Genomic DNA, 27,117 nt, shown 5'->3' with positions numbered 1-27,117 from the left:
GCAATAGCAACAAAATGCTAGTTTTACTCAGCACTGGATCCTCCTGGGGGATGTTAATCCAGAATGCTGACAACCCCAATGGACTTGTGGACTGTTTTGAATGTGCGGTCACAGGTCAGGTGCACCAATTCAGTCTCTACATTTGTAGTCAGCTGCAAGTTAACACCGGACTCTGGGGTCCCAAACTCAAAGGGACTTTTCAGCCATCTCTTCTCTTTCAAAATCTGAAACTTCTCTGGAAAGTAGTAACAAAAACTATTGATCAACACATACAGATCAATGTGACTGGATAAAACTCGTCCGACTATTGGCGGGCTGGTTTAGCTCACTCAGCTAAATCGCTGGCTTTTAAAGCAGACCAAGCAGGCCAGCAGCACGGTTCGATTCCCGTACCAGCCTCCCCGGACAGGCGCCGGAATGTGGCGACTAGGGGCTTTTCACAGTGACTTAATTGAAGCCTACTCGTGACAAACGGTTTTCATTCATTTCATTTCAATTGTCTTAATAACGCGGTTTTAGAACATAGAACAGTACAGCACAGAACAGGCCCTTCGGCCCTCGATGTTGTGCCGATGTCCCATTGCACTATGGGGAATGTGGTAGCTTTGCCTTTTACTCGCTCATGCCATATTTTCAGTGACTTTTGGAAAGCACTTATTTGCTCCCAGTGCCGAAAGCAACCACCCTTGGCATGCAATTTTAGGTTGTTTGTTTAGAATTGAAAAGACGTCGGCAAGATAAGACAGTTAGTATCCAACTTTCATCACCAAACAAATGAGCCAGAGGGAATGATTTCTCAAAGTGGAAAGCGTGGATTTCATTCCTCAGTTCATAAACTCTGCCAAGCACCCGACCCCTTGACAGCCAACGTCCCCCTTGTGAAACAATAAATGTGCGCTTGGCCCCCAAATCAGAACACAGAGCCAAGAAAAGCCTGGTATTGAGCGTGATGCGTTTAATGAAATTCATAACTTTCACAATTCCTTTCACTGCTGCTTAAAATCGGGTGGAATGCCTTTCAATGCCAATGCATTGCAGTGAATAAAGTAATGATTTCAAACAATATCCTAACCAGCTGCCTTCTTAGTGTTTATCATAACTCCATTATTTATCCTAGTCATACTGGCTGCACCATCACTTAGAGGACTTCTCTGCAATTAACTCAATCAAGCCCACACTTTTTAACCACATAACTATTCAATGCTTCAAAGATCTCTGCGCTACTTGTGCTGGTTGGTAATGTCAAGGCAAATATATCTAACGTAGACGAGTAAGATTGCACCATCTGAAATGTCTGTACTTTCATCTGCTTGTGTTGAGAACTCGTGTGCTGACTTTCAACGAGAAATAAGCTGTGTTACTTAATTCTCAGCAATACCACAAATTCAGCGAGCTGTGTTCTCACTAAGCGGCATGCATTTCAGTTTTTCAGCTGACCTCTCATCTGGGACAGTGAGAGCCATGTCTAATACTGCAGGCAGAATTAATCTCTCTGCAACAGTGTGGCCATTTTCTCTTCAGCTACCCAGCACTCTACCATGCAAGAGGCTAATTGTTCTTTGTCATTCAATGTCAAATTTCTAAGAACTTGAGCTGCTGATTTCAGTTCTCACTGCATCCTTTGAAAAAAGTAAAAGAGGTTTGTTCCCCAGCTTCCCGTGTTTAGTCTTCAGATGCTTTTGCTGTTTTGAGGGTTTTAAACTCTCATTTGGCAGTATTTCCCTGCATATAATACACATGGGCTTTGCATCCTGATTTGCATTGGCAGTTAGCAAAGCCATCCCCCAAAAAAATCATCTTTATACTGTTTTGTTCCAATTTAAATTTCTTCTTTGTAGGCACTGGAGTCCCTGGCACACAGTACAGAGTTAACAATAGCAATATTCTGCTCTGTCCAGAGCAGTGCTCTGTCGCAGATTCTGAGGTGATTCTGGCCAGTAGGCACACTGTCCATTAGTGTCTCTTTCCTGTAGCAAAACAACCCATGTCCACAGTCCTTTTGTCTTGCTCGCAAGGAAAGAAGCTCACCTCCAAGTGAATTAGTAATAAGTGTTCTGGGCCAGGGTTTAGAGAACCCCAAAGTGCATCATGGAGATCACCTGACCCACAACTTTTTTTTAAAATTTAGATTAGCCAATTATTTTTTCCAATTAAGGGGCAATTTAGCATGGTCAATCCACCTACTCTGCACATTTTTGGGTTGTGGGGGCGAAACCCACGCAGACACGGGGAGAACGTGCAAACTCCACACGGACAGTGACCCAGAGCCGGGATCGAACCTGGGACCTCAGCGCCGTGAGGCGGTTGTGCTAACCACTAGGCCACCGTGCTGCCCGACCCACAACTTTTAATAGATTGTGGTATGGGGAGCACACAGCCCACTCTACAGGTGTGGTACAGCAGAAATGGAAAAGTATTTTTTAAAGTGAAGCAATGTTTATTCTATGAACTCAAGTTAACCTTTCTAAAACAAACAGTGACCATCTTAGCAACCATTAATTCAAATATAACCCCTAAAGAATACAACACTAAGTAATATGTATGCTGTCCTTTTAACACCCAGAAGACTTAACACACCTTTAAACAGGAGCACATCAAGGTTTACATTCAATACTGAAAACATTTATAGTTCTGAATTCACCAAATGATCAAGAGATAGTCCTACATGGCAGAGAGATCAACAGTACAGCTGCTTTGTCTGACTTCAGCTGCAACACACTGAAAAACGAAACCAAAAAGACATACACACCCAAGCTTTTCTCAAAGTGAAACTAAAAAGCAGAACCAGAGCTCAGCTCCACCCACACTGACATCACTGCAGTAACATGAACAGCCAAATATTTCTTAAAGCGACATTCTCATGACAAGTTCCAAAGACATATATGTACAGGGCACTTGGTGCCAGGTGTATGTGCAGGGTGCACTGACCTGCTCACAGTTTCGTACAGCCAGAGGCTGTCCTGTTAATAATGCCATGCTTCTCAGGTTCAATGCCTGTGGTAGCTTATGGGTGCATCAAGAAGCAGTTAATGTCAGGCGATCTTTGCGGAACACTTGCCAGTTTCGCATCAGTCCGCAACCCACCCGCAGGTCGGGACCCCCACTTTGAAAAAAGCCTGCTCTAGATTACAAGGCCGGTGACATCACCACCATCATCTCTGAACTCACTTACCTAAATTGGTCCCCTGTACTGCAATGCCTCAAATTTGAAATTCTCGTCTTAGTGTTCAAGATCCTTCCATCTGTAACTTCCTACAGCCCTCCAAGAACTGGGTTCCTCCAATTCAGGCATCTTGGGTATCCCCAATTGCACCCCACAATTGCTGGCCACACTTACAGCAATTCAGATCCCAAACATGGAAACTCCTGCCTCTACTTTTCTCCACTCCTGAAAATACAACTCGAGTGCACTTTCAATCATCTTTTCTAATACTGTATCTACTAGAGCATTGCAATTTACAGATCAGCTGACAGTGGGTTAATAGTTCGGGGCTTGCCCCGGACTTGGGAGGGTTCTGAACAGCCTTCGTCAAGGCAATGTCCAAAGTTGTGGGGATGACAGTGGAGCCGTGCCCGCGAGTGGCAGTCTTCAGGGTATCGGAACAGTCAGAACAACACATGGGGAAGGGGGCCGTCGCTCTTGCTTTCGGTTCCCTAATCGCACGCCGAAGAATCTTGCTCGGCTGGCGATTAGCAGCACCACCCACAGCTGCAGACTGGCTGGCAGAAGTTCTCCATCTGCAGAAGATCAAGTGCACCATCCGAGGGTCAGAAGAGGGTTCCACAAAGCATGGGGCAATTTGTCGGCCTGTTCCAAGACCTGTTCAAGATCAACAGTGGCTAGGGAAAGAGGGAGAGACACGAGAGCAGGAAAGAACACACACTCCAAGGAAATACAAAGGGGGAGGGGGGGGAGGAGATGAATGGGAAACCCAGGGGAGCCACAGAGAGAAGCATGGAGGGGGGAGGGAAAAAAAGAACAGAGCTCAGTGATGTCGGGTGGGGGGGGGGCACGAAAAGAGAGAAGAGAGTGGGAGAGATAGAGAGAAAGAAAATATACCAAGAAGGATGTATGTAAATTAATAAACTGTACAAACTGTAAATATCAGACATAAAAGTTTCACTCTAAAATTGAAAAATGCCAATAGAAACATTTCAAAAAAATAAAATTATGAAATAGACGATGGTTCTGGTGGCTTGACCATATACTTAACCTACTCAGTGGCAAAAATACATTCCGTCTCTGATAGGGGAGAATGTGGCCTGGTGATGTCATCACTGGACTATTAATATTGTGTTCTACTTTCTACTAATGCGCTGGGGACACAAGTTCAAATTGCAGCATGGTATGGCAGAGTGTGCATTTTGAAAGCTAATTTCAGTAACGGTGACCACAAAAACATTGATTGTTGTGAAAACCTATCTGGCTCAAGAATGTCTTTTAGGGAAGGAATCTGCCACACTGATCTAGTCTGACCGACATGTGACTCCAGACCCACAATAATGCAGTTGACTTAACTGCACTGTGAAATGGCCGAGCAAACCTCCAAGTTAAAGGGCAATTAGGGATGAGCAACAAATACTGACTTTGACAGGAACACGCACATTAAAGAACTAAAGAAAAAAAAAACTAAATTCCACTTGGGAGGACAACATATAACTTATCACAATCGACTGAAAAGGATGCCGCCATCGTGGAAACAACTTGCAATGGAGTGAAAGATTTTATTCTGGACAGATAAAAGAGTGAAAGAAACCAGTTGCCTCAAGTACCATAGGAGGCATAGGTGACTAAAATTAACCAAACTCAGTCTCAATATCCAAATTATATTCTATTTTTCACTCTGCATGTATCAGGTCACTTTTGTGAATATTAAATTAAATTAATTTGGATTCTCCACAGAGGTTAATATACACCACAATCTGACCTCATCAATTTCTGATTGAGCAATTTCAGCTAAAACTATCTCCTCCCTCCATTGCTACTTCAGTATTAAGTGCAAATCTGATTAGTTTACAGTTACTACTGACATCCAGATCATTTAAGTAAATTGGGAACAGGAGTTGCAGCAATGGCCACCCTGAATTTCATTGGCTTTTAATGAGAAGTGTCACTATGTTAAAAGCTTCCTTAACAGATTGGGAATTCCAAGTACCCCCCCCCCCCCCCCCCCCCCCCCCCCACCTCCCCAGAATTCTGCTTCTGCTGACATTTTAATTTTCCCCGAGAAAGTCAACGAACGGCTGCCAGCTCCGGGTGAACCCAACCATTGACCCTCTTATGGCGAACTTTATTTTCTCGAGACTGAGAAACCCAGCCGTGTCACTAACCCAGGTCTCTACACTCGGGGGCTTTGAGTCCCTCCACATTAATAAGATCCGTCTCCAGGCTACCAGGGAGGCAAAGGCCAAGACATCAGCCTCTTTTGCCCCCTGAACTCCCGGCTCTCCTGACACTCTCAGAACATAGCAAAAGGAGGCCATTTGGCCCGTCGAATCTGCACCGACCCACTTAAGCCCTCACTACCACACTATCCCCGAAACTCAATAACCCTCTTAACCTTTTTGGTCACTAAGGGCAATTTAGCAAGGCCAATCCACCTAACCTGCACGTCTTTGGACTGTGGGAGGAAACCGGCGCACCCGCAGAAAACCCATGCAAACACGGAGAGAATATGCACACAGATAGTAAACCAGCGGGGAAATTGAATCTGGGACCTTGGCGCTGTGAAGCCACAGTGCTATCCACCTGCTGCCCATGGATCACCAAAGATTGCCACCTTTGGACTCAGCACCAACCGTGTTTTGAGTACCATGGACATTGCCTTAGCAAAACCCTGCCAAAACCCTCTAAGCTTCAGGCATGCCCAAAACATGTGGACATGATTTGCTGGGCTTCCCACACACCTTGGACACCTGTCCTCTACCCCAAACAACTTGCTCATCCGGGCCACCGTCATGTGGGCCCGGTGTACCACCTTGAACTGTATCAGGTTTAGCCTGGCACATGATGAGGATGTATTAACCCTTCTTAGAGCATCTGCCCACAGACCTACCTCTATCTCTCCACCTAGCTCAGCTTCCCACTTGCCCTTACGCTCCTCCACCGGAGTTTCCTCCAATTCCAAAAGTTCCTGGTAAATATCTGATACCTTCCACTCTCCCATCCAGGTACTGGAGACTACTCCATCCTGTATCCCCCGTAGTAGCAGCAGCAGCGAGAAGGCCGAAAACCACCTTCTCTAGAATTTTCACACCTGCAGATACCAAAACCCATTCAATTCATGTCAATTCAAATTTATTCTCGAAGACTTTAAAGCTGGGGAAGCTCCTGTCTATAAATAATCTCCCATCCTCCTAATTCCTGCCCTCTGCCAGCTCTGGAACCCACCATTAAGTCTACCCGGTACAAACCGATGATTATTATAAATCGGAGTCCAAACCAATGCTCCCTCAAATCTCTTATATCTCCTCCATTGCTCCCAGATTCTGAGAGCCGCCACCACCACCGGACTTGTGGAGTATCGGGCCGGCGAGAAAGAAAGAGGTGCCGTCATCAGTGCTCCCAAACTTGTGTCTTTACATGACGCCGCCTCCATCCATATACATAAATTAAATATGAAAAACAATAAATCAATGGGGTTTATTCAAATTTCTGTCCAGGCCACCAGCTTCGGCTGCAGCCGGTTTTCAGATCCATCCGGATTTTGGGACACTGGATAAGGCGGCCGGTACCTGTAAAATTATGACTCCGGTCATCTCCTACAATGCAATAGTTTATACCATTAAAAACTTAAGACTTGCTGTTTTAAAAATATATCCCATAAAAGTATCCAATCTCACGAAAAGGCTATATATATATTTTTTTAATTTAGAGTACCCAATTAATTTTTTCCAATTAAGGGGCAATTTAGCGTGTTCAATCCACCTACCTTGCACATCTTTGGGTTGTGGGGGCGAAACCCATGCAAACACAGGGAGAATGTGCAAACTCCACACGGACAGTGACCCAGAGCCGGGATCGAACCTGGGACCTCAGCGCCGTGAGACTGCATGCTAACCCACTGAGCCACCGTGCTGCCCAAAAAAGCTATATTTTATACATGAACAAATGCTTCTCCTGCATTTAAGGTCAAGAGATTTTTAAAAAATATTTCCAATTAACGGCAATTTAGTGTGGCCAATCCACCTACCCTGCACATCTTTTGGATTGTGGGAGTGAGACCCACACAGACATGGGGAGAATGAGCAAACTACACGGACAGCGACGCGGGGCTGGGATCGAACCTGGGTCCTTGGCACCGCGAGGCAGCAGTGCTAACAGGTGCGCCACTGGGCCACCCCAAAACATTATACCATGAAGCACGTTATATAGTAATATATAATCGATCTCCAACGGTGTTACTGACAAACAAAAACGGTGTCTCTCTTTCTTACTTGCCTCCTGCTTTACAATTGTTCATGCACGTTCACCTTTGTCCTCCAGCTCTTTTGTCAAATTCTTTGTTCGTTTATGTTTAAGTCTCCTCTCGAATTGAGAGAGGTTTGCTCTAAATGGTCCTTCTAGATGGTATTGGTTGCGGATTTGGAAGGAACTTTGGCGCATTTATCATAGAATTTACAGTGCAGAAGGAGGCCACTTGGCCCATCGAGTCTGCACCGGCTCTTGGAAAGAGCACCCTACCCAAGGTCAACACCTCCACCCTTTCCCCATAACCCAATGCTACCGTGCTGCCCTTGTTACTGCAATGCATCTTGTAAATGGTACACACGGCTGCCACTGCTCATTGGTGGTGGAGAGTTTGAATGTTTGTGGAAGAGGCAACAATCTTTGAGTATTGTTGGAGCTACACTCATCAAGGCTAGTGGAAAATATCCCATTACACACTCGACTTGTGCCTTTAGATAGTGGACAGGCTTTGGGGCATCAGGAGATGAGTTACTCACTGTAGGATTCCTCGCCTTTGACCTGCCCTGGTAGCCACAGTAATATGGTTAGTCCAGTTCAGTATCTGATCAATGGGAACCTCCAGGATGTTGACAGTGGGGGATTCTGCGATGGTAATGCCATTGAATGTCAAGGAGTGGTGGTTAGATCCTCCCCTGTAGATGGTCATTGCCTGCCATTTGTATGGCACAAATGTAACTTGCCACTGGTCAGCCCAAGACTGGATATTGTCCAGTCTTGTTCAATTTGGACATGGACTGCTTCATTATCTGAGTCGTCGCGAACGGTGCTGAACATTGTACAGTCATCCGCAAACATCTCCACTTCTGACCTTATGCTGAAGCAGCTGAAGATGGTTGGGTCTAGGACACTACCCTGAGGAACTCCTACAGTGATGGCCTGGAGCTGAGATGATTACCTCCAACCACCATAACCATCTTCCTTTGTGTCAGGTATACCTCTAACCAGTGGAGACTTTTCCCCCGAATCCAGTTTAGCTAAGGCTCCTTCATGTCAAACTTGGTCAAATGCTGCCTTGATGTCAAGGGCAATCATTCTCGCTCAGCTCTTTTGTCAATGTCTGAACCAAGGCTGTAAAAGGTCAGGAGCGCTGGCCCCGCACCTGCGGGAGATGTTCACAGACTCGCTAGCTAGGGGCACACTGCCACCCACGTTAGCACAGGCCTCAATCTCGCTGATACCTAAGAAAGACAAAGACCCAACGGAATGTGGGTCATACAGATCCATATCTCTGCTGAACGCAGACGCCAAAATCCTAGCCAAAAAGGCTAGAAGACTGTGTACCTGAGGTGGTCACAGAGGACCAGACGGGCTTCGTCAAAGGTAGACAGGTTACCTCGAACATTAGGCGCCTGCTGAACGTGATAATGACCCCCTCCAGGGAGAGAACACAAGAGGTGATCGTCTCCCTGGACGCAGAAAAGGCCTTCGACAGAGTCGAATGAAAATACCTCAGAGGTACTGGAGCGGTTCGGGCTTGGAACAGGGTTCACTGCTTGGGTAAAGCTCCTATACAACGCTCCCATGGCGAGCGTACGGACCAACAATACCAACTCCCAATACTTCCAGCTGCACAGGGACACCAGAAAAGGATGCCCACTGTCCCCGCTGCTGTTCGCACTAGCAATCGAACCGCTAGCAATCGCGCTCAGGGCAACAAAAAATTGGAGGAGGATCGAAGGGGAGGCAGAGAGCACAGAGTCTCACTATGCAGATGGCCTGCTCCTCTACATCTCGGACCCACATCTCGGACCCACAAAGCAGCATGGACGGAATCATCGCGCTCCTGAAAGAGTTTGGAGCCTTCTCGGGCTACAAACTCAACATGAGCAAAAGCGAGATCTTCCCAGTACACCCGCAAGGGGAGGGGGGGGCAGCACTAAAGGGGCTGCCGTTCAAACAAGCCTGACACAAATTCCGCGACCTGGGGATCCAAATAGCCCATGACTGGGAAGGGATCCACAAATGGAACCTCACCAGTCTGACGGAGGAAGTAAAAAAGGACCTGCAAAGATGGAACACACTCCCACTCCAGACGATCAAAATGAATGTACTGCCCAGGTTCCTCTTCCTGTTTAGATCCATTCCGATCTACATCCCCAAGGCCTTTTTCAAAGCGCTGGACAAACTTATTGTGTTGTTACTCGTGTCTTAATAAAGCTCGTAGTCTCAAATGTGGAGAAGATGCTTTATTGTGAGTTTGTTCTCTCTTCAGAGCTGTTACCTACGGCTACCTTCAGTGCTCCTAGCTGGCGTGTGTGTGTGTGTCCTGCTCCAAGTTCTGCCCTCTGTGAAGTGTGTCCTCACTTCCTGTCCCCGTCTATTTATATGGCTCTCCCGTGCCCCCTCTAGTGTTTGCTCAGTTGTATTGCATCTAGTTAACTTGTGATCACCACACTTATCATGGCGTTCGTATGGGGGGGGGGGGGGGGGGGGGGGGGGTTAAAAATGCTAGGATCCCAAAGAAGGTCCTACGAAAAACTAAATCTGGGGGGGGGGGGGCCTAGCCCTCCCAAACCTACAATTCTACCACTGGGCAGCAACAGCCGAGCGAGTAAGGGGACGGATCCAGAAGCCAGAGGCCGAGTGGGTGCACGCGGAGGAGGCCTCCTGCATGGGGACCTCCCTCCGGGCTCTCGCCACGGCAGCACTCCCATCCCCACTCAAAAAACACTCCAGCAGCCCAGTGATGACAGCCACCCTCCAATCCTGGAACCAACTGCGGCAGCAATTGGCCTGACCAAAATGTCGGACAAAGCTCCCATCTGCAACAACCATAGGTTCACACCAGCACTGACTGACGCCACCTTCAAAAGGTGGAGGCAGGACGGGGGGGACACGGACAGTCAGGGACCTATACACTGACGACAGGATCGCAACACTGGATGAACTGAGAGAGAAATTTCGGCTAGCCGGGGGAACGAGCTACGGTACCTGCAGCTCATAAACTTCTTACGAAAGGAGACAAGGACGTACCCACAACCGCCACGACAGACACTACTGGAAGACCTACTGGACGCAAGCATCCTAGATAAAGGGAACTGTAGCGACATGTATGACCGACTGGTAGAAAGGGCCGACACCGTACTGGACGCAACAAGAAAGAAATGGGAGGATGACCTGGGGATTGAGATAGGGTGGGGACTCTGGAGCGAAGCACTGCATAGGGTCAACTCCACCTCCACGTGCGCAAGGCTCAGCCTGACGCAACTAAAAGTGGTACATAGAGCCCACTTAACAAGAAACCGTACGAGTAGGTTCTTCCTGGAGGTGGAGGACAGATGTGAACGGTGCCAAAGAGGCCCGGCCAACCACGCCCACATGTTCTGGTCTTGCCCCAGACTTGTGGAGTACTGGACAGCCTTCTTCGAGGCTATGTCCAAAGTGGTGGGGGTGAGGGTGGAGCCATGCCCGATAGTGGCGGTTTTCGGGGTTCAGACCAGCCAGATCTATTCCTGGGGAGGAGGGCGGACGCCCTTGCCTTTGCCTCCCTGATTGCCCGCCGTAGAATCCTGTTTGGCTGGCGGTCAGCAGCACCACCCAGAGCTGCAGACTGGCTGTCCGACCTCTCGGAATCTCTCCAAATGGAGAAAATCAAATTCGCCATCCGAGGGTCAGACGACGGCTTCCACAGAACGTGGGAGCCTTTCATGCAATTGTTCCGGGACCTGTTTGTGGCCAACGAACAAGAGGAAGAATAGTCAGGTGGCCAAGAATCAGGGGAAAATGGACGGGAATCGGGGGAAGGTAGCGCGGGGGGCGGGGGCTACGGGTTCGTTCGCATGGTTTTACACTTATTTCTTTTCCTTGTTAATTTACTGTTTTTGTATTGGAGGGGAGGGGTTACTGTTTTTCTCTGTTGTGATAAAATTTGTTGTTGAAAACTTGAATAAAAATAATTCCAAAAAAAAAAGGAAGGACAAAGCCGCAAGCGACAGTCTGATGGCAAGCTAAGGCCCAAAACCAAATTGAAAATAAATGCCTACAAACATGTGCCTCGGCCATTTTGGGGATTGTAAAATATGTATGCCGGTTAAAGGGGGCGGCCACAGTTGTTACTATGAAGACGCTTACCTGTACATATACATGTTAATTTTTGCGCGTTGTTTTTTCTAATAATTTGTAATTTGTTGGATATAAAATATGAAAACTCAATAAAAAATTTCAAAAAAAAAAAAATGTGAGGAGCGGAGTGACCCTGGCGAGAACCCAAACGGAGCATCCATGAGAATCTTAAATGCCGAGTAAGTACCGCATCATAAGACTATTGATGACTCTTTCCATCACTTTGCTGATGAAGAGTAGACAGATAGGATGGTAATTGGCTGGGTTGGATTTGTCCTGTTTCTTCTTATGTACAGGACACACCTGGGCAATTTTACACATTGCCAGGTAGATGCCAGTGTGTAGTGGAACAGCTGATCTAGGGGTGCAGCAAGTTTGGAGCACAAGTCGTCAGTACTACTGCCGGGATATTGTAAAGGCCCATAGCCTTTTCAGTATCCAGTGCCTTCAGCCGTTTCTTGACATTATACAATCATAGAATTTACAGTGCCGAAGGAGGCCATTTGTCCCATCGAGTCTGAACCGGCCCTTGGAAAGAGCACCCTACTTAAGCCCACGCCTCTAGTTTAGCCCAAATTCGATCATATACACATGATGCACATACGAGTAAATCGTATTGGCTAAAAACTGACATCTGTGCTGCTGGGGACCTCTGGAGGAGACCGAGATAGATCATCCACTCCGCACTTCTGGCTGAAGATTGTTGTGAATGCCTCAGATGATTATTATTATGATCTTTTGTCTAGGGGCCAAGAAATTGGAATGCGGCGAGCTCATGACCAAGGCCAAGACTGATTGAAATTACGGAATTAATTGGGAATTTAAGCTTGCAACAGTTTTCCTTCTACTGCGTCTCCTAGATAGTAGTGGTCATGGATTTGGAAGGTGCGGCTGAAGACGCCTTGCTGAATTCCTGCAGTGCATCTTTTTTCTGTTAAAAAGGCATTTGATAGTGTCAAATAGATTTGGAGTACCTAATTATTTTTTTCCCCCCAATTGAGGGGCAATTTAGTGTGGGCAATTCACCCAACCTACACATGTTTGGGTTGTGTGGGTGAGGCCCAAGCAGACACAGGGAGAATGTGGAAGTTCCACTCGGACAGTGACCCAGAGCCAGGATCAAACCCGGGTCCTCAGCGCCGTAGGCAGCAGCGCGAACCACTGCGCCACTGTGCCGCCCCTCCTGCAGTGAGTCGGTGGTTGAAGGAGTGAATGTTCATGGAAGGAGGCTACAATCAAGTGGGCTACTTTGTCCTAGGTGGTGTCGAGCATCTGGAGCGTGATTTGGAGCTGCACTCATCCAGGCAAGTGGGGAGTATTCCATCACATTCCTGACTTGTGGAATCGCTTAGCTCTGTCTATCACTTGCTGCATATGCTGTATGGCACACAAGTAAAGTATTGTAGTTTCACCAGCTTGACACTTCATTATTCAGTATACCTGATACTGCTCCTGGCATGCACTCCTGCGTTCTTCATTGAACCAGGGTCGATCCCCTGGCTTGGTGGTACTGGTAGAGTGGGAGATATGCCAGGCCATGAGATTTCATGTCGGGGCGGAGTACAATTTTGCTGCTGCCCCAGAGCACCTCATGTTGCCCAGTCTTGAGTTGCTAGATCTAAGTGTTCTGAATCTATTCCATTTAACGCAATGGTAGTGCCCAACTTCTTGGGAGGGTATCCTCAATGCGAGGATGGGACTGTGTCCAAAATGACTGTGTGGTGGTCACTCTGTCATGGACAGATGCATCTGTAGCAGGCAGATTAATGAGGGGGAGGTCTACTATGTTTTTCCCTCTTGTTGATTCCCTCACCCCGTGTCACTGACCCATTCAAGCAGCTGTATCCTTTAGGACTCTGCCAGCTCAGTCTTTGGTGGTGCTCCCGACCCAGTCTTGGTGATGGACATTCTGCCTCCCTCAGTTCGTTTTCCATGTGAGGTTTAACATGGAGTACTGATTCATCAGCTGACGGTGGACAGTACGTGATGATAAACAGGAGGTCCTTACCCAAGTTTGACCTGAAGCCATGAGACTTTATGGGGCCCGGAGTCAGGGATTGTGATTGCGATGTCTGGAAAATTATCTGTCAGATATGATTCCTTGAATACAACTATGTCAGGCTGTTGCACAAGCCCCCAGATGTTAGTAAGGAGGACATTGCAGAGTCAACATGGCTATGTTTGCGGTTGTCATTTCCAGTGCCCAGGTCGATACTGGGTGGTCCATCAGGTTTTGATGACGGAATTAACCGCTGGAGAAAAGGGGCAAACAACTTTGTCATTGGACGGCATGGTAGCACATTGGTTAGTACAGTTGCTTCATAGCTCCAGGGTTCCAGATTCAATTTCTGGCTTGGGTCACTGTCTGTGAGGAGTCTGCACTTTCTCCTCGTGTCTGCATGGGTTTCCTCCAGGCGCTCTAGTTTTCTCCCACAATCCAAAGATGTGGAGGTTAGGTCGATTGGCCATGCTAAATTGCCCTTAGTGTCCAAAAAGGTTAGGTGGGGTTACTGGGACAGGGTGGAGGTGTGGATTTAGGTAGGATCACCAAACCAGTGACAATATCACTACTCACCACCTTCTCCGAACTAAGTGAGGCAGGGAAATCAGCACTAAAGTTCAAGTGAACAATGCACCTATAAGGAACCTCGTAAAAGTTCACTAACTTGTGTGCAGATTTGTTGTTACATGGATTTTGAGGATAAAATAGGCAAATTCCAGGCTGCAATTAATTTTTAAATTTAAAAAAAATCATTTTTTCCCTAGTTGACAACTGCTAATGAGGCAATGTTTCTCTCTTTTGAGATCACCTGATTTTCAAATCTTCTCTTTGGAGATCTCTGCAATTGTGCATGCATCCAGGGATACCCAAATCCAACTTCGAAAAGTTGATGTTTACCAGAAATAAGGCAACAGTGCTGTCACTGACAAAACTATTATTTAATATTTCACATACTGAAAACTAATGCCAGCAAATGAATTAATACATGAATTTGATTATTACTTCAGAGCCAATTTTTAAACTCATTAATTTAATGATTATCACAGACAAATAAGTGGGGGGAAATGGAGAATTAGTTTAACAGACTATTTATTCGATCCAATCACCTGTTTTTTGTTCTATGGCATCAGACAAGGCCACCATCCAGAAGAGAAGACATCAACACCCATATAAAGTTATTCAATCATTCTGGACAAACACGTCAATTGTAATAATTTTGAACTGAAATGCAATTAAAACAAAGTGACCCAGTGCCAATATTCTTGCCTTTTCTTAAAAAAAGGAGAATTTGTTCTACAATTCCACCAAGTGATTTGTGAAACTTCTTGCCATTCAACTGCAAAATGCTGAACAGGCAAAAATTCAATTTTAGAACTACTTAGATTTCAACCTGTTTAAATGACAATTCACTTGAGTGAACAATCACTCACCCAGGAACAGAAAGTTCAATTCCACAGAACATACATTTATGGCAAATAACTTGTATTTATTTAAAAAGGATTACACTGGCCTGGAATCTCAATCAAACCTGAAGAAACAAAATGTATGTCATACTTGGATAACTGGAGGTTTTGGAGCTTGTTATCTCTCCCACAAAAATGGGCTCATCATCGTCATCTTCAACATCTTTATTCCCTCTTTGCCAAGGCTCCAACTCCTCTTCTTCACATTCCATAAATAGTCCTGCCATTCTGATGCTTCAGTCCTGATTTTGAAGGGGGAAGGAAAAAGTTTGCTTCACTTAAAATTGTTCAAAGTCATTAATCACCTTACAACTAGAAAATATTTTTGAACATTTTCAGTTGCTGAAATTAGTGATGCCACCAATTCTGGAAATAAATGAGAAACTTCAATAATGACCTCCTTTAAATTATACTTCTGTGTGTGTATGCATGATAATGACGTCAGATCAGTAGTCTTAGTCGTCAGGCAAATGGAAAAAATTACTTGGGTCCATTAAGATCACTTCACCAAAAACAAAGAACTTTAAATTATTCCAACTGTCAGAAAATAGCTGCAGAACGAACAAAATGGTCACACCAAGTTCTATCACTGTCCCCAATTGCCAGTTTCACCTTGTTGTGAAACCCTTTAGACAGTTGTGTCATAAATATTAAGCATCTTCAACTGTTAGTAAGGTAACAATCACTTGAGACACATGTACAAATAACAATGAATAGTTTTGGCAACACACTGGATTGGTACATTAGTGTTGTATTAAATAAATGCTGTCTTGACAGAGATGCCCCATTTTCAAGTCCTTTAGATTACATTAAATCCCACAGACAATATTTCAAAAAGGAGCAAGGGAGTTCTCGAGGCGTCCTGGTCAAAATCCATCCCTCAACCAACACCACCAAAACATAGTAACTGGTCATCTACTACTGCTGTTTGTTCGATCTCAATTTGGAAAAATTAGCTGCTTTTACATAATAGCGATTTCCAAGCAAATTATTAAAGGTGTCCTGAAGATATAAAATTTGGGACACAAGTACAAGTTTCTTTGTACTGCATTGAGGCATCAAGACACTTCCATGAAGGTTGTGAAAGCACCAATGGCCCCAGCTGCTTCCCAGCATTTTCGGGCATCATTGCATTGCTAAAAAAGCTGCGAGCAGCCAGAACTGCAGCATTTAAGATAGTGCAGCACTGGGAGAAACACCTGCATGGATGGCTGTGGAGCTAAACAGCAAATAAGTCTCATTTGTAACCCGCAACCTCAAACGACCCGATCTGGCTCACACCCGACTGGAATGGGTTAGCTTATATTAGGGAGGCAAAAAGGTTACATTACAGCCTCCTGTTGGCTCACCTGAATCTCATTGGTCTCAGTATTGACTGGTCTTTTCAGTGGCAGTATATAGAGTTAGCTAGCTAATGGGAGCGGAGTGGTTGGGGTAGCCCTACTGCAGCTTACTATATTAGTTTTGATTCAGATAATGAGCTTAGTGTTTTCTTTCTGACTGGGGTTAGGGTTAGTAGAATTAGGATTCAGGGACTTCAGTTTGCCTTACTGTTTTGTGTATACATTTGGGTGTGGTTTTGTTTGGGGCAGGAGAGGCGAGGTGGTGGATAGGGATAGTTTGCGGACAGTGACGACATATTTTTCTTTGTTTTGTCTTGCTGATGGGTTGTGTGTCTGGGTGGGCCTGGGTGGCTGTACGCTAAGCAATTGTTGAATGACCTCCATTGGTGGAAATGGCTGACTCCGGTTCAAAGGGGGGGGGGTGGGAAGCCCCCAATTCAGTTGGTCACCTGTAATATAAGTTTGTGGGGGGGGGGGGGGGGGGGGAGAACGGCCCAGTGAAAAGTTGGAGCGTATTTGGTCACTGATAACGTCTGAGTGATGTGTTGTTTCTGCAGGAGACTCATTTGCGGGTAAAGAACCACACTTGGTTTCAAAAGGGTGATAAGGGCTCTGGGATCAGCAGTTTTGATCAACTAAAGGGTTCAATTTTCAGCTGCCAAAACCTTGGCAGATCCAAATAGCAGGGATGTGATTGTTGGGTCTTTGTGGGCACCTCGTTGGTCCTGGTCACTGCTGATGTGACAAATTGGGATGATATCGGTTTTATTAATGAGTTCTTGCCTCCATCCTGTTTTGGACTCACATCAGCTGATCTTGGGGGTGACTTAAAACTGTATTCTAAATCAGAGGGTAGATCGCTCTGGGCCCAAATCACTGGCACCATCAGGTGTGGCGAAGGTGTCTCTTGCTTTTATGCTGGAGGAGGAGGAGGAGGGGGGGGAGGGAGAGGGAGAGAGAAAGAAAGAAAGATTTCTGTGGTGGGTAAGTCTCTCTTCCCCTGGGTGAAGAGAGCGGGGTATTGGGTGGTTGTCAGTTCTGACATGCTCCCCATTTGTGGATTTGATCCGAGGGTCAGGTTCTTTTCAATGTCCGGCATTGGTGTTGGCAGACCTAAAATTTTGCAAACAAATGCCGTCTGCCATTGGGGGATATATTACATTCAATAAAGTGAGTCTATCTCACATTCTATGTGGGGAGCCCTTTTAAGCTGGTCATTGGGAGGGGGAAATCATCTCCTACAAAGCACACATGGAAACGACTGTGAAGGCTGGTAGATGCCATACTAGAGGTGGACTATCAGTACACCTACCAAAGTTGCTTGCGAGTTTTACAAGAGGTTTGCAGGTCAGTTGATCCCATCGATATCAGATATGTTCAAAGACTCCTTGTCCCTGGGTTAGTTGCCCGTTGCACTGGCGTGGGCCTCCATTCCCGGCTCCTGAAGGACAACGATCCTATGGTGTGGGTCATTTCAGTGCATTTCGCTTTTGAATGCAGATGCTAATTTGCTCATAACAATGCTGGCGCTGCAGTTGGAGCCCTGTCTCCCAGGAAGTGATCGCAGAGGGCCAGGCTGGCTTCGTCAAGGGTTGGTAATTGTCGACCAATATACATCGGCTGTTAAAATATTGTCCTTTCTCCCACTCCTGTGCCCGAACTGGAGGTGATTGTATCTATGGAAGCCAAAGAAGCATTTGATACAATGGAGTGGTGATACTCTTTGAGATCGTTGGGAGGTTTGATTTGGGGCAAAGCATTATATCCTGGATTTCGTTATTGTACAGAGACCCTACTGCTAGTGCTCACACTACTGCCTGAAGCTTGGATTATTTTCCGCTGGGACAAGGTCGGGATGCTCATCACCTGCTTCTATTTGCATTAGCAATTGAACTGCTGGCCACAGCATTAAGATCTTCCAGCAAGGTATTACACCCTGTGTCACGTGTCAGTGAGGCTAGAAATAGGAAGATAGAGCAGCTAAACACATGGCTAAACAGCTGGTGGAGGAGGGAGTGTTTCCGTTATCTGGACCACTGGGAGCTCTTCCGGGGCAGGTGTGACCTGTATAAGAAGGACGGGTTGCATCTAAACTGGATAGGCATAAATATCCACGGTTTGCTAGTGTCACACGGGAGGGTTTAAACTAGTATGGCAGGGGAGTGGGTACCGGAGCAATAGGTCAAAAGGTGAAAGCATTGAGGGAGAACTAGGGAATAGGGCCAGTATGGCTGAGGAATAGCAGACAGGGAGATGTTGCTGAAAACAGCGGGTCTGGTGGCCTGAAGTGCATATGTTTTAATGCAAGAAGTATAACAGGTAAGGCAGATGACCTTAGAGCTTGGATTAGTACTTGGAGCTATGATGTTGTTGCCATTACAGAGACCTGGTTGACGGAAGGGCAGGATTGGCAGCTAAACGTTCCAAGTTTTCGATGTTTCAGGTGGGATAGAGGGGGATGTAAAAGGGATGGCGGAGTTGCGCTCCTGGTTAGTGAGAATATCACAGCTGTACTACGGGAGGACACCTCAGAGGGCAGCCAGGCTATATTGGTAGAGATCAGGAATAAGAAGGGTGCAGTCACAATGTTCGGGGTTTACTACAGGCCTCCCAACAGCCAGCGGGAGATAGAGGAGCAGATAGGTAGACAGATTTTGGAAAAGAGTAAAAACAACAGGGCCGTTGTGATGGGAGACTTCAACTTCCCCAATATTGACTGGGACTCACTTAGTGCTAGGGATATGGACGGGGCAGAGTTTGTAAGGAGCATCCAGGAGGACTTCTTAAAACAATATGTAGACAGTCCAACTAGGAAGGGGCTGTACTAGACCTGGTATTGGGAAATGAGCCCAGCCAGGTGGTAGAAGTTTCAGTAGGGGAGCATTTCAGGAACAGTGACCACAATTTAGTAAGTTTTAAAGTGCTGGTGGACAAGGATATGAGTGATCCGAGGGTGAATGTGCTAAATTGGGGGAAGGCTAATTATAACAATATTAGGCGGGAACTGAAGAACCTAAATTGGGGGAGGATATTTGAGGGTAAATCAACATCTGACATGTGGGAAACTTTCAAATGTCAGTTGAAAGGAATTCAGGACCGGCATGTTCCTGTGCGGAAGAAGGATAAATACAGCAAATTTCAGGAACCTTGGATAACGAGAGATATTGTAGGCCTCGTCAAAAAGAAAGAGGCATTTGTCAGGGCTAGAAGGCTGGGAACAGACGAAGTATGTGTGGAATATAAGGAAAGTAGGAAGGAACTTAAGCAAGGAGTCAGGAGGGCTAGAAGAGGTCACGAAAAGTCAAAGGCAAATAGGGTTAAGGAAAATCCCAAGGCTTTTTATACGTACATAAAAAGCAAGAGGGTAGCCAGGGAAAGGGTTGGCCCACTGAAGGATAGGCAAGGGAATCTATGTGGGGAGCCAGTGGAAATGGGTGAGGTACTAATGAATACTTTGCTTCAGTATTCACCAAAAAGAAGGAATTGGTGGATGTTGAGTATGGAGAAGGGTGTGTAGATAGCCTGGGTCACATTGAGATCCAAGAAGACGAGGTGTTGAGCGTCTTGAAAAATATTACGGTAGATAGGTCCCCAGGGCCGGATGGGATCTAACCCAGAATACTGAAGGAGGCTCGAGAGGAAATTGCTGAGGCCTCGACAGCAATCTTTGGATCCTCACTGTCTTCAGGTGATGTTCCGGAGGACTGGAGAATAGCCAATGCTGTTCCATTGTTTAAGAAGGGTAGCAAGGATAACCCAGGGAACTACAAGCCGGTGAGCTTTACATGAGTGGTAGGGTAATTACTGGAGAGAATTCTTCGAGACAGGATCTACTCCCATTTGGAAGCAAATGGACGTATTAGTGAGAGGCAGCATGGTTTTGTGAAGGGGAGGTTGTGTCTCACTAACTTGATAGAGCTTTTCGAAGAGGTCACAAAGATGATTGATGCAGGTAGGGCAGTGGATGTTATCTATAGGGACTTCAGTAAGGCCTTTGACAAGGTCCCTCATGGCAGACTGGTACAAAAGATGAAGTCACAGGGGATCAGAGGTGAGCTGGCAAGATGGATACAGAATTGGCTAGGTCATAGAAGGCAGAGAATAGCAATGGAAGGGTGCTTTTCTAATTGGAGGGCTGTGACTAGTGGTGTTCCGCAGGGATTAGTGCTGGGACCTTTGCTGTTCATAGTATATATATATAAATGATTTGGAGGAAAATGTAACTGGTCTGATTAGTAAGTTTGCAGACGACACAAAGGTAGATGGAATTGCGGATAGCAATGAGGACTGTCAGAGGATACAGCAGGATTTAGATCGTTTGGAGACTTGGGCAGAGAGATGGCAGATGGAATTTAATGCGGACAAATGTGAGGTAATGCATTTTGGGAGGTCAAATGCAGGTAGAGAATATACAGTGAATGGTAGAACCCTCAAGAGTATTGACAGTCAGAGAGATCTAGGTGTACAGGTCCACAGGTCACTGAAAGGGGCAACACAGGTGGAGAAGGTAGTCAAGAACCGATACGGCATGCTTGCCTTCATTGGCCGGGGCATTGAGTATAAGAATTGGCAAGTCATGTTGCAGCTGTATAGAATCTTAGTTAGGCCACATTTGGAGTATAGTGTTCAATTCTGGTCGCCACACTACCAGAAGGATGTTGAGGCTTTAGAGAGGGTGGAGAAGAGATTTACCAGGATGTTGCCTATATGGAGGGCAATGAGGAGCGATTGAATAAACTCGGTTTGTTCTCACTGGAACGACGGAGGTTGAGGGGTGACCTGATAGAGGTCTACAATATTATGAGGGACATAGATAGAGTGGATAGTCAGAGGCTTTTCCCCAGGGTAGAGGGGTCAATTACTAGGGGGCATAGGTTTAAGGTGCGAGGGGCAAGGTTTAGAGGAGATGTACGAAGCAAATTTTTTTACACAGAGGGTAGTGGGTGCCTGGAACTCGCTGCCAGAGGAGGTGGTGGAAGCAAGGACGATAGTGACATTTAAGGGGCATCTTGACAAATACATGAATAGGATGGGAATAGAGTTAGTGTGGAAGATTTTAGTTTCGATGGGCAGCATGGTCGGCACGGGCTTGAAGGGCGTGTTCCTGTGCTGTACTTTTCTTTGTTCAAGAGGATGGGGATAAATCAGGGACGGAGGGAGCATAGGGTGTCCTTGTGCACAGATGATCTGTTTTTTTAAATTACGGGCCCAGTTTCCACTATGGATGAGATTAATGAAGCTACTTAGGAGTTTTGGCTCCTTCTCTGGGGCAGCACGGTAGCACAAGTGAATAGCACTGTGGGCCCCAGGTTAGATTCCCCGCTGGGTCACTGTCTGTGCGGAGTTTGCACGTTCTCCCCATGCCTGCGTGGGTTTCCTCCAGGTACTCCGGTTTCCTCCCACGATCCAAAGGCGTGCAGGTTATGTGGATTGGCCATGATAAATTGCCCTTAGGTGACCAAAAAAAAAGTTAGGAGGGGTTATTGGGATATGGGGGTAGGGTGGAAGTGAGGGCTTAAGTGGGTCGGTGCAGACTCGATAGGCCGAATGGCCTCCTTCTGCACTGTATGTTTTATGTCTGAGTTGAATTTGGACAAGAACAAACATTTACTGGTTAACCCGGGGGTGGGCTATCTGGGGATGTTGTCTTTTCCCCTTGCCAGATTTAGCATTCTTTACGTGGCAATCCCAGTGGCCCACGAATAGGCCTCGCTCCATAAATGAAATTATGCTTGTCTGGTAAATGGGGTCATATCTGACTTCCAGCAGTGGGATAACCTCCTCCTGTCCTTGGCTAGCAGGGTTCAGACTATTAAAATGAATGCCCTCCTAAGATTTTTATTTATTTTTCCAGTGTCTCCCCACTTTTCTCCCCAAATCCTTTTTTTGGCAGAGTTAACAAATTAGTGTCAGCTTTTATTTGAGCAGGTAAAACCCCAAAGATCTGTAGGACGTTTCTCCATAGGGATCGAAGGTCGGTGGTTTAGCTTTACCCAATTTGTTATTTTACTATTGGGCAGCCAATATTGAGGAAGCGTTAGGATGGCTTAGTGATCAGAGTTCCATAGGGAATAAATGGAGGAGAGTTCTAGTGGGGGCTCTAATTTAGGTGCATAAGTAACTGCCTTGCTTCCATGCTGTCCTACAAAATTTTCTTCAGATCTAGTCGTGGTATCCACGTTGAGAATCTGGAAGCCGTTCAGACAGCAATTTAGCTGCATGTTGCTGCTGGCCCCTATTGGTAATCATCTCTTTCTGCCAGCATGCTTAGACATTTAGGATATGGGAGGGGAAGGGTCTAAAGAGGTTTTGGGGACTTGTTCGTGATGGGAAAGTTTTTGAGAAGCTGCTGGAAAAATTTCAGCTCCCTGGAACCAATTTGTTCAGGCATTTCCAGATCCGCTATTTTCTTTGGAAGGCTTTTCCTTCATTTTCCCTGGCACCACCTTTCTGCCCTGTTAAAAAAAGATTTTAACTTTGGCCGGGTCTGATATGGAGGGTATTTTGGTCATTTCTGGCCCAATCCTGTCAGCGTGAGAGTTTGGCTCAAGTTAGAATCAGAGCTTGATGGGAAATGGAATGTCAGGTTTGTATACCAGCTTTGTGAAATGAATTGTTCCTGTGAGAAGGCGTTATCACGACCTTGACTGTCTGTGAGAATCTGTGGTGGGAACGAAACACAGCCGGGGGAAGAGTCACTCCTCAGGACTTTTGATAAAAACTTGCGATACTATGAAACATGTGAACTAACTATTATTAATGATGGGAAGAAATAATTACATGAAGGAGGGGCGTAATGAGCTAATTGTATCACTAATGATTGAAAGCTTGATGGGTTTTGTAAGAATATATAGTCAACTGTAACTAAGAGAATTTTGCTTTTTTCACTTGCTGTAGCTCAGTTACACTTGTGCTGCAGCCCCGCGGTAAATAAAAAGGCTCTTTTAAGTTATCTGGTGTTCGACTGCTGATTACCTCTGGACTGCAAAAATTTATCATCAAGCGGAATCGGCTCCATTGATTGAAGTGAAGTAGAAATGGGTAGGTAGACTGGGTCCTATTCTGAATGAGATGGTGTGGAGTGAGGCTGTTTGCAGGGTCAACTCCATGCCCTCCTGTGCTCAGCCTAGTTTGATGGGCACAGGGCTCATCTGACCACAGTGAGGAGGAGTCATTTTATTTTGGGGGGTGGACAAAATGTTTGACTGGTATTCTCAGAGGGTAGGTAACCATACTCGTACATTCTGGTTGTGTCCCAAGCTGTTCAGCTTTTGGGTCTCTTTCTTCAACACCAATGTCGAACTGGAGCTGTGTCCAATGATGGTCACATTCAGGGATATCTTTTCAAAGCGCTGGACAAACTAAGCATGGCGTTCGTATGGGGGGGGGTAAAAATGCTAGGAACCCAAAGAAGGTCCTACAAAAAACAAAATCCAGGGGGGGGGGGGGGGGGGGGGGGGGGGGGCCTAGCCCTCCCAAACTTACAATTCTACCACTGGGAGGCAACAGCCGAGCGAGTAAGGGGATGGATCCAGGAGCCAGAGGCCGAGTGGGTGCGCGCGGAGGAGGCCTCCTGCGTGGGGACCTCCCTCCAGGCCCTCGCCACGGTAGCACTCCCATCCCCACTCAAAAAACACTCCAGCAGCCCAGTGGTGACAGCCACCCTCCAATCCTGGAACCAACTGCTGCAGCAATTTGGCCTGACCAAAATGTTGGACAAGGCTCCCATCTGCAACAACCATAGGTTCACACCAGCACTAACTGACGCCACCTTCAAACGGTGAAGGCAGGACGGAGGGAGACTGACAGTCGGTGATCTATACACGGACGGCAGGATCGTAACACTGGATGAACTGAGAGAAATTTCAGCGAGCCAGGGGGAACGAGCTACGGTATCTGCAGCTCAAAAACTTCTTACTAAAGGAGTCAAGGACGTACCCACAACCGCCACGACAGACACTACTGGAAGACCTACTGGATGCAAGCATCCTAGATAAAGGGAACTATAGCGACATGTATGACCAACTGGTAGAAAGGGACGACACCGTACTGGACGCAACAAGAAAGAAATGGGAGGATGACCTGGGATTGAGATAGGGTGGGTACTCTGGAGCGAGGCACTGAATAGGGTCAACTCCACCGCCACGTGCGCAAGGCTCAGCCTGACGCAACTAAAAGTGGTACACAGAGCCCACTTAACAAGAAACCGTACGAGTAGGTTCTTCCTGGAGGTGGAGGACAGATGTGAACGGTGCCAAAGAGGCCTGGCCAACCACGCCCACATGTTCTGGTCTTTCCCCAGACTTGTGGAGTACTGGACAGCCTTCTTCGAGGCTATGACCAAAGTGGTGGGGGTGAGGGTGGAGCCATGCCCGATAGTGGCGGTCTTCGGGTTTCAGACCAGCCAGATCTATTCCTGGGGAGGAAGGCGGACACCCTTGCCTTTGCCTCCCTGATCGCCCGCCGTAGAATCCTGTTTGGCTGGCGGTCAGCAGCACCACCCAGAGCTGCAGACTGGCTGTCCGACCTCTCGGAATCTCTCCAAATGGAGAAAATCAAATTCGCCATCCGAGGGTCAGACGACGGCTTCCACAGAACGTGGGAGCCATTCATGCAACTGTTCTGGGACCTGTTTGTGGCCAACGAACAAGAGGAAGAATAGCCAGGTGGCCAAGGATCAGGGGAAAATGGTCAGGAGTCGGGGGAAGGTAGCCGGGGCATGGAGGGGAGAGATGGACTGCGGGGACGGGGGGGGGGGACGGGGGTCACGGCTAAACCGGGGGGGGGGGGGGCGAAACCACCGGGGGGGGGGGGGGGGGGGGGGGGTAGAGACAGCTAAACCTGGGGAGAGGGAGGCGAACCGTGGAGGGGGACGGACAGGGAAGCGGGTGCAGCCAGAGGGAGGACACGGGATGCCAAAACGTGCATGACATCTCCAGGAGCGGGGAACGAGGAACACTGGAGATGGAGGACCGGGAGGCAGCGGCAGAAGCGGGGGCGAGGTGGGACGGCCGCGAGACCCGTCCAGGAAGGGCGGGCGACAGCAGCACACCAGCACAGCCAAATATCGCACGCTGTGATGTTTTCTCCCCGGCACCCAAAGGTGTGTTGCCACCCCCCCCCCCCCCGCAGTTCCTATGTTCTGGAGATGGTCAAGTCCACCATTAAGGGGTCAGTAGAGGGGTTCTACCGCAGATGGCATCATTCATGTCCTTTATTAAAAGAATTAATTACGTCAGTTCTTAAGATTTTTTTAAGGTTAATTGGGGGGCTGGGATTGGGTGCGTTCTGGATTGTGCTTTGTTTTATTGTAACTTGAAGCAACTGATGTGTTATTTTGCTCCAAATGAAAATATTTTCAATCAAAATATATTTTTTTAAAAACTGTCCAACGATCATCGCAACAGAGGTACTTTTACATGAAACAAAAATATGGTTGTTCCAAGGCCATGCATGGATGGAAAATCATTAACTCAATATTTACCACACTGGCACCCCAGGTGAGGCCTCAAACATGCTTGTGTACAGATTACAAATGGAAATAAAGACAACGGATAAATACATTTTGGAAAAGAGAAGTGAATCACAAATCTTCACACACACAAGAAAATCATGGTAAAGGGCAATATCGGAATTGAGATACCACACGTGTAATTATGATATTGGGGAATACTATTGTACTTTATTTTAGACAACTGTAATATTCAGCTGGGGGAAAATATTAAAATGGCAGTCAGTACAAACGTGAAATGCAGCCCTACCTTGCTTTTCTGTGGGACTTCTGCCAACCACATTTCAACTGAGATAAATGTGACATTTGGTTTTACTCTTACAATGTGTGCAGTCCTAAATACCAGACATTTAATTATATACCACCAATCGACCATAGCAATGCTGACAGTGACTTTGGCATCTGGAGGATAGCTCAGATGTTTAGTTGAAAATACAAGGCTGTATTTAAATTAACTTGTACCCAAATGACCAATAGCGAGTTAACTGTCCATGGAAAAAGCAGAGATCCCATTGATATCCTCTGAAGTCAATTGGCAACTAATTCAAGAAACGTTATGTCAATTTACAATTGCTTTAAAATTGCATCCTTGGTAGAAGGCCAGATATTAACATGGGCTGAAGAAAAGGAAAATAATTTACGCTTTCTCAAATATGTTTGATAGGTTTCAGTGAAAAGGATGTGCTCAAGACAGATGTGTAAACAACCAAAGTTTAAATAAATTAACTACACCAGGACATCTCTTTCGCACATTATTACAGCAGGAACCATTCCCATTTCCTGATATCTCTGCGCTTATTCAAAAGCATATGTAACAAAAAGGGACAAACGTCAATCCTGTGAAACAAAATAAGTTTGAATTTGCACTCAATACTTGGATAACTTTTCATTGTGGCTACTTTGTTGCAATAATAAAACAAAAGGATCACATCTGCCTATTTCAGAGGTTCAGGTGAAGTTTAAAGGTCCCCAGATACCATACCAAAGAGCAGACAGCTCTCTGTGCACTGGGTAACATTTCTTTGATCAAAACCATAGGCCAAGAGTGATTTATCATTCATCTCATGCTTCTTGCACCACTATGGTGCATGGCAAATGGCTGCACTTTTTGTCACAAAACAGTGATTACAATTCATTGTATGCAATGTGCTTTGGAACATTTTTGATGGATATGACGGTTACATGCAAAAAAACTTCCTTCCAAAGCGAGTGTCCGAACTAACACCACCAGCTCGGAATACTTGAGGAACAAGGCAGGGCTGCCC

General features: G+C 46.4%; 1 protein-coding gene across 1 annotated transcript in view; it reads right to left on the bottom strand.

Moving 5' to 3' along the window:
- Positions 1-27,117, bottom strand: part of LOC119974514 (zinc finger protein 280D-like) — a 168,215-nt gene that overhangs the window by 125,468 nt on the left and 15,630 nt on the right. Inside the window, 1 exon segment of the mRNA XM_038813454.1 lies at positions 15,090-15,240. Coding sequence (XP_038669382.1) covers positions 15,090-15,225 — 136 coding nt within the window. The 5' untranslated portion in view covers positions 15,226-15,240.

Source organism: Scyliorhinus canicula, chromosome 12 (genome assembly GCF_902713615.1).
Source record: "Scyliorhinus canicula chromosome 12, sScyCan1.1, whole genome shotgun sequence".
In the NCBI taxonomy this organism is placed as follows: domain Eukaryota; kingdom Metazoa; phylum Chordata; class Chondrichthyes; order Carcharhiniformes; family Scyliorhinidae; genus Scyliorhinus; species Scyliorhinus canicula.
The sequence above is the reverse complement of the archived record's forward strand: the minus strand, read 5'-3'. Positions and strand labels throughout refer to the sequence as shown.